Raw genomic sequence first — 10,802 nt, 5'->3', positions numbered from 1 at the left:
TAAGAGAGAAAAATTGGTTTTATATTATTATTCTCCACTGGAGAGTGAGATAGGTATCCCCCAGAGTCTCATCCCCTCCCAAGTAGGCAATGCTCAAAAGAGTTCAAGCTGTCAGTTCTATACAAGGAATCAAAGAAGCTGGCTCTTAGAAGCTACCTGCAATCTCTTCTCACTCCAGTCTGTAACTTTACTACAACAGAAGTGCTTAGGATGCTTATAAACTAGTAGCCTGTTTTCAGTACCTGATATGCTTTATATTTGTGGAGTTCATTCTAGTGTTTCTTACATTCTTACACTCTATCTTCTTACATTTGGATACTAATTGCAGCTCTCCAGCTTAATTATCATAAACTTTATTCAAATAACTGGGGGCCCAGTACATGAATTCATGCACCTTGAAAGGAACTCTTGGCTGCGAGGCTGCAGTGGGCACAGGGGCAGGTCTCAGCCCATCCTCTGTGCTCCGCCCAGCCCTTCCCACCACAGCTACCCCCACCACTACCACCCCCTTCCCCTGTCTGCCAGCAGCCCCGTTCCCACTGCTGCTGCTCCCACACACTGATGGTGCCGGCCCCTCTCGCACCCACTGACAGCACCAAGCCATTGGGGCCGGTGTTGAGTGCTGGCAGTGAGTGTGAGTGGGGCCAGCGCCGGCAGCGGGTGCAAGCGGGACCAGCATCAGCAGCAGGTGCGAGCACCCAGCGGGACCACGGCGCGCAGGAGCAAAGAATTTCAGAAACCACCCGTTGACAGCAACTGGCGCCCTACCTTGGTCTGGCGCCCTCACTCACCTCCACCATCCCACCACAGCTCATGTCCGCCATGTTCCGTGCTCTGCCGCCTGCTGCCCACCATGTTCTGCACATGTCCCCTGGTGGTCAGTGCATGCCATAGTGACCAGTTGTTCAGTTGTTCCACTGTTTGGTCTATTTGCATATTAGGGTTTTATATATATATAGATGATTGAATTCTGTATGTTACCCTCCCCCTACTTTGGGATGGGCAGTCTGTTGTATAAAAGTGAAGAACAGTTTACAGATGACAGTTGGATTCTAGTTATCAAATAGGTTGGGAGGCAGTCAGTAGTTTGGTCAAAGATGGAGCATAGCTTATAAATCCTGGGTACTAATGCATATCTAGGTATAAATCCTAGGTACTAATGCATATCTAGGTACCGGAGTGTTTGTACTATTAGAGGTAGGAAGAAAGGTCCTACAGATTATCTGTTTAGAGTGTGTTGTGTAGTGTTGTAGACCAGGGATTATAGTGATGGATTGTCTGCGTTTTAATCTCTTGTCAGCAATATGAATTTCAGCAATATTTTTGAAAATATACATATATTTTTATTGATGTCAGAGAGGAAGAAAGAGGGAGAGAGAGAGATAGAAACATGAACGATGAAAGAGAATCATCAATTGGCTGCCTTCCACACACCCCTCACTGGGGATTGAGCCCACAACCTGGGCTTGTGCCCTGACCTTGAATCAAATTGCAACCTCCTGGTTCACTGATCAACAGAATTTCAGCAACCCTTGAGTCTCAGATTATTTCTCTGTAAAATGAAAATAGTTACTTATAAAGTTCTCTTGATAATCAAGTGGGGTAATATGTTTAAAAACAGGAATTTTTTTTTAAGTAGGTAGGAAATTGAAACATAAAAGTTAGCATCACAGTCCTGGCCAGATGGTTCATTTGGTTGAAGCATTGTCCCATACACCAAAGGGTTGCTGGTTCAATTCCCAGTTGGGGCACATACCTAAACTGCAGGTTCATTCCCTGGTCAGGGTCTGTACAGGAGGTGGCCAATCGATGTTTCTCTCTCACATTGATGTTTCTTTCTCACTTACTCTCTCTAAAAAGCAAGAAAAGCATATCCTATGGTGATAACTAAAAAAACAAAAATGTTAGTATCTCATTGATTACTCTTCCATAAACTGTTTTATAATCCCTATGGTTTTGGCTCATTTCAGAAAAGACCAATTTATCCTAAGAAATTCTCAAATTTTAACTCTTTGACATGTCTATCCTGGCTTTCCTTGGCTTCTGTGATGAGCACTGACTCGGCCATGAGGCTTTTGATAATTTACTCAAGATCTTGGGTAACTAAGAAGTTATCTTGGACACGAGATGAAGCCAAAAGTGAGAGTATAGGCTTTTAGTAGTAAAAATTTGTGACAAGTGCTTGTTTCTCCTTGCTCATCAATACTAGGTTGACAGAGCTTTTTACTTTACTATCTGATAGGTGAAAAATTGTATCTAACAGTTGATTTGATTTACATCTTAATTTTTAATGAGAATAGAGCCTCTTTTTATCCTATGAATTATCTCTTCCTGTTATTTATTCATTGTTCTGTAGTCTTAGAAATTTGTGAAAATTCTTAGTATATATTGGTGACTTTTTTCCCTACTTCATAATAAAAGAACACAATATAGGTTGGAAGAGCTCACAGTGACATCAGATCCTTGCCCTACTACCACATACTTGCCATTCACTGCTGGCTTTGAAAATATGCTCGTATCCAGGGCTGACTTGAACAATTCCTATAAAGGAAAGACAACCTGATATTTGTTTCTTTGTTCTTTAATTCTTTATTTTCTGGGAAGCAGACATGAATTTCCTGTGCCCTTGTTTCCTGTTTGGGGCCTTTATCAATATAATCACATGGCTTCTGGTATTTCCTTTCAATTGAAGAAACTGAGCTTTGTGGGCTTTGTGGATAAGTACATTTAAAATATCCAAGCACATAACATTTCAGCACAACAAAAACTATGGCTATGAATGCAGGTACTCATTGTTGCTGTCACACACTTTGAAATCCTTTAATACCCCTGTATCTGAGTATTTATATCCCTATATATAATCAAAAAGTTAAAAAACACTTAAACCTGAATTAAAATCCAAAGTATGGTTATTTATGCATATGCAGTTTATTTTTAACATTGTGAATCAAGATACAAAGGCTTTCACACTTGTAATAGCCAAGTACTTTATAAATATAGAAACCCATAGATGTTTAATAATATAGAAGTCTGTCTATTCTGGTAGTTGTTGTCCCCATATAACCCAGTGCAGTCCTTTGGTCTAGCAGTGCAGATTTGGGAATTTAAACGTATATTTTTCTTTCGGCTTCCGTTTTCAGTTTGGCTCAATTTACTTAAATGAATTGGCCAACCTCACTATCTTAGTTTCTTAAGCTGTGAATTTGGTCATACACAATGTTGTTTTCAATGTTGAAAGTTTCAAGTGGATAATGTGAAACATTTTTGATCCTTGACTTAAACACTGAATTATGGTATATTAATTTCTTCAAAGGAACTTCAAGCATGATATAAGTAAACTCATTAATTTTTACAATATGCCTTTGAGGTATGCTGCCAATGTTGTTGCTGCTGCACAAATGGCAGGGCACTTTGAAAGCCTTAGTGATTCATCCAGAAGGACTGAACTAAGTTCATAGGTCATTCTACTCTGACGAATTCCACTCTGTTATTCTGAGGACAGTGGGTTCCTCTCCTATATCGCTATGCAGTGATGATGCTAGATGACTATGTCATAAAGACTATTTTTAGTGCTTTGAGGTGTACTGAGTATATGCTATTGGGAAAACTTGTGAGATTCACCTCTATGTGATTTGAATTGGGAAGGAGTATCTAAGTTTATGAAAAGTTTGAATTATGTAAAAATATTTTTTTGTTAACTCCTACCTGAAACAATATTTAGTTGAGTAGTTTAGATCTAAAGTTCAATTTTTCTGGAGCAGAAGAGGAATTAAATGCTTCTTTAGGCTTTCTTCTTTACGTTATCTTACAATCTCTTGCCATAGGAGACAAAAGCTTCTACCCTAGTTCCCCCTCCCTAAGCAAAGAGCAAGGTAGTGAGCGGTACTTCTTCCCTAGCCCTAAGGCAGGCTGACTTGAACAAACCCCTCTGGCTCCAATACATTAAGCATGTGGACTGAGTGACCCTGGCCACTACCATTTGTTGTAACAACTTCAATGTGTGGTATAAACCCATCTCTTGTGGAAGGGAAACTCATCTAGTTTCTACTGCTTTGGCAGTCATTCTGACTCTTAAAAACATGTTTTTAAATGGATAAAATAAAATTGTAATGTTTCCTAGGAAACCAAATATATTAGACAAGTTATAATAGTAGAACAAAAATTTTTATGTAATATGTAACATTCTAATAGCTATCATTTTGAACAAGTATAAGTGTAAAGCTATTGTGAAAAATCTATAATTGTAATATAATATGACTGTTTTAAACCTTATCGTAAAATAGAACATAATACTAGTTGGTAGAAGGTTTTAGTTGTAATTTCTCTTCTCCTATGGACCACCATGGAACAAAGAGACTTGAAGACAACTCTTTTAATCTATTGGTGCATCTGGAAAATCATAACAGTACTCAATAGTTTGAATTCTCTCCAGCCATGGGCTCTAGAAATACCTAAAATGAATGATATATATTAAAACACTTGCTTGGAAATTAAAGTGTAAGAGGGTATGTATTCTATAAAAAAAAATTATTCTGGGGCTGGAAAGGGAATTATATTCCTTACCTTGTACATAAGGATGAGTATTTCCTGGAGAAAAGAAAAAAGTGAATGCCTTTAAATAATGAAGTTTTGTCATCAGATCGTTTTTACTCCTATTCTGCTTTGAGTAAAGGGATAAAAAAGTGTTTATAAAGTGTCCCCCAACCCCTTCTTTTTGGTAAAAGACTTAACTAGGTTTTTGTTTTGAATTCAGAAGAAGAGGGGTAGGGTGGTTGTTCTTGTTGTTGTTGTTGTTGTGTGTGTGTGTGTGTGTTTAATTGTGGACTGAGAATGCTTGTGTTATGTATTCATCCAGCCCCCCCCCCTTTATCTCTGGTATTGAGATTGTGTTGAAAATATGCTGAGATAACAATACTTGAAATTTAGCTACTTTTGACTTGAGATAACTCTATGGCATTAAGTCCTTTAAACTTTCTTCTGTTCAAATAAAAGAATTCTCTTCCATCAACTACCCAAAGAAATTGCCTGAAAAAAATCAGCTGGTGAGATTTCAGAGAATTATTTTTTCCATTGGCACTCATGTGACTTTTTCATTACACAATAGGACTTAGATCAAAATGTTTACATGTTCAAGTTTTTTTAGTGGAGGGTGAAGGGAGGGGGACAGAGGCACTGGGAGAGAAAACATGCAAATATGACAACCACAGAGTTCTGGCACAAGGTAGGGGAAAGAATGTCTTTGGATATAAATCTTTGCAATAAAAGGCAGCAAATTCTATTTACTTGACTAGACCTATAATGATCATTGCCTAATATTTTCTCTATTTTCCCCCTTTTTCTTATAAGGTAAATTTGAAGAAAAAGAAGATAGTGTGCCTAAGCTAGAGCAGCTCAACAGCCTGGGTTGTATGACTAATATGAATCTAGTATTGACAAAACAAAATTTGCTACATATGGAACTATTATTATTAGAAACTTTTCAGTGGAACCTCTGCCTTCCAACAGCTGCCCATTTCATCGAGTATTATCTCTCTGAAGCAGTACACGAAACAGATCTTCATGATGGCTGGCCAATGATTTGCCTGGAAAAAACTAAACTCTACATGGCCAAGTATGCAGATTACTTCCTAGAAGTATCTTTGCAAGGTGAGTGATTGTGGATGCCAGTAAGTGACTTGTGAGCTTGTGACTTGTGTATTTTGTTGCTTAAGTTCATTTTTGATGTCTCCACAGATTATGCCTTTCTAAATTATGCACCTTCTTTAGTAGCTGCTGCATGTGTGGCTTCTTCAAGGATTATACTTCGTCTTTCTCCAACGTGGCCTACAAGACTTCATCGTCTTACTGCTTACTCCTGGGATTTCTTAGTGCAGTGCATTGAACGGCTATTGATGTAAGCCTCTCTGTTCTTTTGTTTGCAATTTCTCATAAATATTTTTCTTCATGTATAAGGGGCCTTAAAAGCAACTTTTCAAATGCATGGAGCTTTTAGGGTATTTGCTCTGATAGCTTTTGCTGCCATGAACAAGCTGTTGTAAGAGTGATACTTGGAAAGGAAGCCCCTTTTGGCTGTTATCCAGGTCGATGCCATTGCTAGTATGATTCTGAGTACATGATAAGGAAAGAAGCTGCTCTGGTGCAAGCCCATGGTTATGAGATCAGTCCAGACAAATCTTGCCTTGCTCTTCATTACCACATCTTTGAATCATTGAGCCCCAGGATGTCACCAAAGTAGGGGTTACAATTAAGTGCTTATTGTAGATATATCTCCCAAGCTAGACATAATCTTTAAAGCTACCAGCAGCGGGTTCCCTAGGTTTGTACTAAGGGAAGGACCTCTTAGAAGGATAAATGTGATCTCACTGTTGTTGAAATTGTGGTTACATTGACAGCTTTCTAGGTTTAGTGGTGCTGTCTGTGGAGTCAGCTGTGGAGGAGTTGGGGGTGGTGCATGACTTTCTACAAATTCTTCTCAAATAACATTAGCAGTTTCCTTTCAATCCATGTTGTAGTGCTCATGATAATGATGTGAAAGAAGCAAACAAACAAAGAGGACAAGCAGTACCTCAGCCAGCACAACTAAGTGTGTTCCAGACAACATCCCAGCCCTCGAGGTCAGTTCACTTTCAACAACCTCAGTATCTCCATCAGACGCATCAGACCTCACTGCAGTATCGCCATCCTATATCAGAGCAACCAAGCTGTCAGCAGATTGTATCTACCACACACACCTCATCTTACACACTACAGACATGTCCTGCTGGGTTCCAGACTAGTGTTCAGGGCCTTGGGCATGTGCAGACTGGTGTTGGGATGTCACTGGCAATACCAGTGGAAGTTAAGCCCTGTCTAAATGTTTCTTATAACCGGAGTTATCAGCTAAATGAACATTTCCCTTGCATTACTCCATGTTTTGAAAGGTGATTTTGTGTGATGGTAATGGTAACACCTGATCCAGACTGTTTTGTGACTTGAAGCTGTGGGCCAGCTTTTTGTAAACTTCTCTAAAGGGATTCAAATTGCATCAGAACTCTTTAAATAGCAGCACCAGGAAGACTGAATATCCCTTTGAATGCACCATGAATACTGGGAGGACTAAGCACACACTTTAACAGTATGTATGTCAAATTCTGTTAAATAGCTACATGACAAAAATTGTCAGCCCCTGCTGAGGGTCCAAGTATTTCAAAAATATTCAATACAACAAAATTTGGACAGTTTCTATCCATTTTGCTGTTTTGAAAGTTAACCTGTGGTGGGCTCTGCGCCTAATGTTGGCTTATATTGTCAGAGATTAATAGTTGTCTGTGTACTTGCCAAATAGTCTTTTTATGAAGGAAAGTTACAGTATTAATTTTTGAAGAGGTCCTTTTTTTTTATTCTGCAGTTTTGAGTTATATTCTTGTTCTACAAGTGATTTTTTGACTTAAGTTTAAACTCATGAATTGCCATACCGATCTGTACAGTAAAAATAAATTTTTTAGATGAGTCTATATAACTTCCTATCACAAGATAGTATAGGTACCTGATTTATGTACTAAAATTAAGGATGAAGTAGATCTCTTAAAATCATGGCCATAAATTGTTGTTTTTTTTCCCTAAGTGACCAACCTCAAATCTTTAGAATTAAAACACATTTATCTCAGGGAATTTGTACTACTTGGAAACACTTAACTGTAATGCAACATGTTTTGGGAATGTTTTAGTATGAGCTACCTTTATAACATAGGTTAAAATACTCCTGCTAGGATGTATTTTCAAATGAGAACATAATTGTAGCTTAGAATGAATGAAATGGTGGTTTCTATCCTTCATAATACATATATAGATTTTGCATTTCTCAGTGCAATGATTTATACTCAGATTTGATTTTACTCTAAAGGAGTTTTTTTTTTAAGATACTCAGATTTGATTTTACTCTAAAGAAGTTTTTTCAAGGGAAGGCATAACTGTAAAATGTCAGTACTAGAATAAAGTTTTGTAGGTTTCTTTTTAAGTGAATGTGGCCAGGGTAGTTCTCAGGTTGTGCTAGAGCAGCACTTTGTTACATGGAAGACAGGTTTTATAAGCAACCTTTGTGTCCAGCTAGTCAGTATAAGCAGGCAAGAGTGTTGATTACTAAACTTCAGTAGCCATTTTCAATAGATTGGCCCCAGAAACTGCCCTGGGACTTTTCACTATACTGGTAATGAGTGAAAACAGCAATGATAAGTCATTACAGCAAGGGCAATTTGAGGGTAATGAGTTTGGAGGGAGTAAACATAAAAAGAAAAATCATTGTAATAACTGAAACTATATACATTGTGCTCTTATCTGTGGGAGAAGAGAGATTTGGTGGAGGGAAGCTTTCTGATTTAAAAATTAGTAAGGTGTGTCTTTTTGTTTGTGTTTTTTTTTTTTTTTTTTAAGATAGCACTTGAATAGAAGGGAAACTGCATGGCAGGTAGGCGACCGCCACAATATGCATTGAAGACAAACATAAAGATGTGGGTATGCAGCAAGAGTCTCAGTAAACAAGCCAAATGGCTTCTGTTAGGAAGGGAAGGGACTCAAAAAATGATCCAAATGGCTCCAGTGGATAAGTGTGGGTGGGTGGCTTCTGCCAGTGTGAATTCTTAGAGAATGTCCTTTCCTTAAAACAGAGGTAACCTTTATAATTAGAGTACATAGGGCATGATGTGGATTTATTAGTCTGGTAGATAAAAATAAAAAATTAAAAACCACTCAGGTAAGAACACTTACATGGCAGTTTTCAAGCATGAAAATTGTTTTATGAAAGTATCATCATTTTTCCTCTTTATAGAAGGCTGCTAATTGAATTTTGGTAGTTCTTACCTCAAGAGAACTTGAATTATTTTGGGGAAGGTGGGTTCATTAGAATATATCTTTAGTATTCACATTCAGAACCCAGCAACCTGGAGTCCAATTTTCAGTGTTTTAACTACCTCAGTAATACTATGAATGTAAGATACTGGGATAGAGATCCCAACTTGAAACAACAACTGGTGCCTATCGTAATTTAATGTATTGTCAAATGCTTTTATTGATTGGTTTAAATGTCATTCTTGTTATAGAATATGCCTTTTTAAAAAGCTTATAATAACCCACTCCCAGTTTATATTTAAAAAAGCTAAAGAACACTGGATTACTTTGGGTGGGGGGGGAGGTAGAATAAAATAATTGGTTATTATTGCTGCATACCCAGGGTGGGGTGGGATGGGGTTGTTGGAGAACCAGAACTATTTTTAAAACATTAGATTTCAGTATGAATTCAAGTCACAACTGCTAGCTTTGGGAGGTGTGGGTGGGGGGAGTTATGTGGGTTTCGTTTTGTTTAACTTATTGACTAGTCTTTAAAGTAGGTCTTCTTTTTTTTATATATTACTGGACCATCATTAAATGTGTACTGTGAAGAGATTAATGATGTGTATAAAGGGCTTTACCAAAGTCCACTGAATAAACACTACTCAAATACAGACTGCAAACCAAATGTATCTGTTATAACATTAAAATGCAAATGGCGAGTATGGTGCTAAAGTCTACACCCGTGGAGTTAGATGAGTGCTATGCACTTAATTTTAAAATAAAACTAGTTTTCAATAAAATGGTTTTGGTGTTTTGTTTTTTAAATGTAAATTTGATGTATACTTGCATCTTCATTGAGCCATGTCATCATATAAGTCAGACTTGAAATCACGATGATACTTGCTAAGAGGCATCTAGATGTAGAATATAACTGTAGTGGTGGGAAGCATTTGTCCATTCATTGTGTTTTCCACACTGAGCATCAAAGCTCACAAAAGTATATTGAACGCAGTTTTGACGCTTTTGAGCTTCCAGTTAGGTGTGTGTTAGCAGTGTCTAATTAAACAATGCAAGCTTCAGAAAATTGAAATCTAATTCAAAGAAAATAGTCAAGCGTGTGAGAGGGAACAGGGTCAACAGTGAGTGATAATGGTCTGTTCACCTAAGTTTAAGTATTATTTGCTACTAATTCAACTTAAAACTTAGATATAATTTGTTCTGAAGAGTAAAATTTTAACAGGTTTGTGTGGGTTAGGAATTCACACTCCTAGAAAGCATTTTTTAAATTAGTCTTATGTATTGTCAGTTGCTCTGGCACAGAAGCAGGGTTTAGCCACAGCCCTTATGAGAATCAATACACAATGATCTTTGAGGCTGAATTTAAGAAACAGAGCAATAAGCATTCCAAATCAGGACAGGTAGCTTTACTTTGAGGTGATTCTGAATCCCATGTGACATGTTTTTAATCATCAACAACTGTCCTTCTCAAGTTCATGATAAAAGATTTACCTCCCTAGCCATAAGCAGCTTATATTTAGCTTGATATGACTAGCACACTTGAAACAATTGGAATTATATAGTCTAGAACTCAGTTTAATATTATTTTGATTTCAGGATCACTAGCTTACAAAGTGGTAGTATCATTTTGCCTTCCCACAAGCATTGAGAGTTCCTGTTGCTCTACATCCTCACCAGCCTTTGGTGGTGTCAGTGTTCCAGATTTTGGCCAATAGATGTGTAGTGGTATCTCATTTAAAAAATCCCTTAGATTAAAAAAAAAAGTGGCCACGCAGGCGTGGCCCATTGTTTTGAGCATTGACCTATGAACCAAGAGGGTTCAGTAAACAGGAGGGTCAGGGCACATTCCTGGGTTGTGGGCTCAACCCCTAATAGGGGGTGTGCCTGAGGCAACCAATCAGTGATTCTCTCATTGATGTTTCTGTCTCTCACTTCTCTGAAAGCAATAAAAATATATCTTAAAAAAACATGTGACAAGT

The 10,802-nt window shown here is 37.8% G+C and overlaps 1 protein-coding gene across 1 annotated transcript in view; it reads left to right on the top strand.

Annotated features, from left to right (window-relative positions):
• Positions 1 to 10,586, top strand: part of CCNJ (cyclin J) — a 24,641-nt gene extending 14,055 nt beyond the window's left edge. The window contains exons 3-5 of the mRNA XM_006756622.2: positions 5,347 to 5,646; positions 5,734 to 5,893; positions 6,513 to 10,586. Coding sequence (XP_006756685.1) covers positions 5,347 to 5,646; positions 5,734 to 5,893; positions 6,513 to 6,924 — 872 coding nt within the window. The 3' untranslated portion in view covers positions 6,925 to 10,586. The remainder of the gene's footprint in view (positions 1 to 5,346; positions 5,647 to 5,733; positions 5,894 to 6,512) is intronic.
• Positions 10,587 to 10,802: the final 216 nt, after the last annotated feature.

Source organism: Myotis davidii, unplaced genomic scaffold, assembly GCF_000327345.1.
Source record: "Myotis davidii unplaced genomic scaffold, ASM32734v1 scaffold332, whole genome shotgun sequence".
NCBI lineage: Eukaryota > Metazoa > Chordata > Mammalia > Chiroptera > Vespertilionidae > Myotis > Myotis davidii.
Note: the sequence above shows the minus strand (reverse complement) of the source record. Positions and strands in the feature narration are given on the sequence as shown.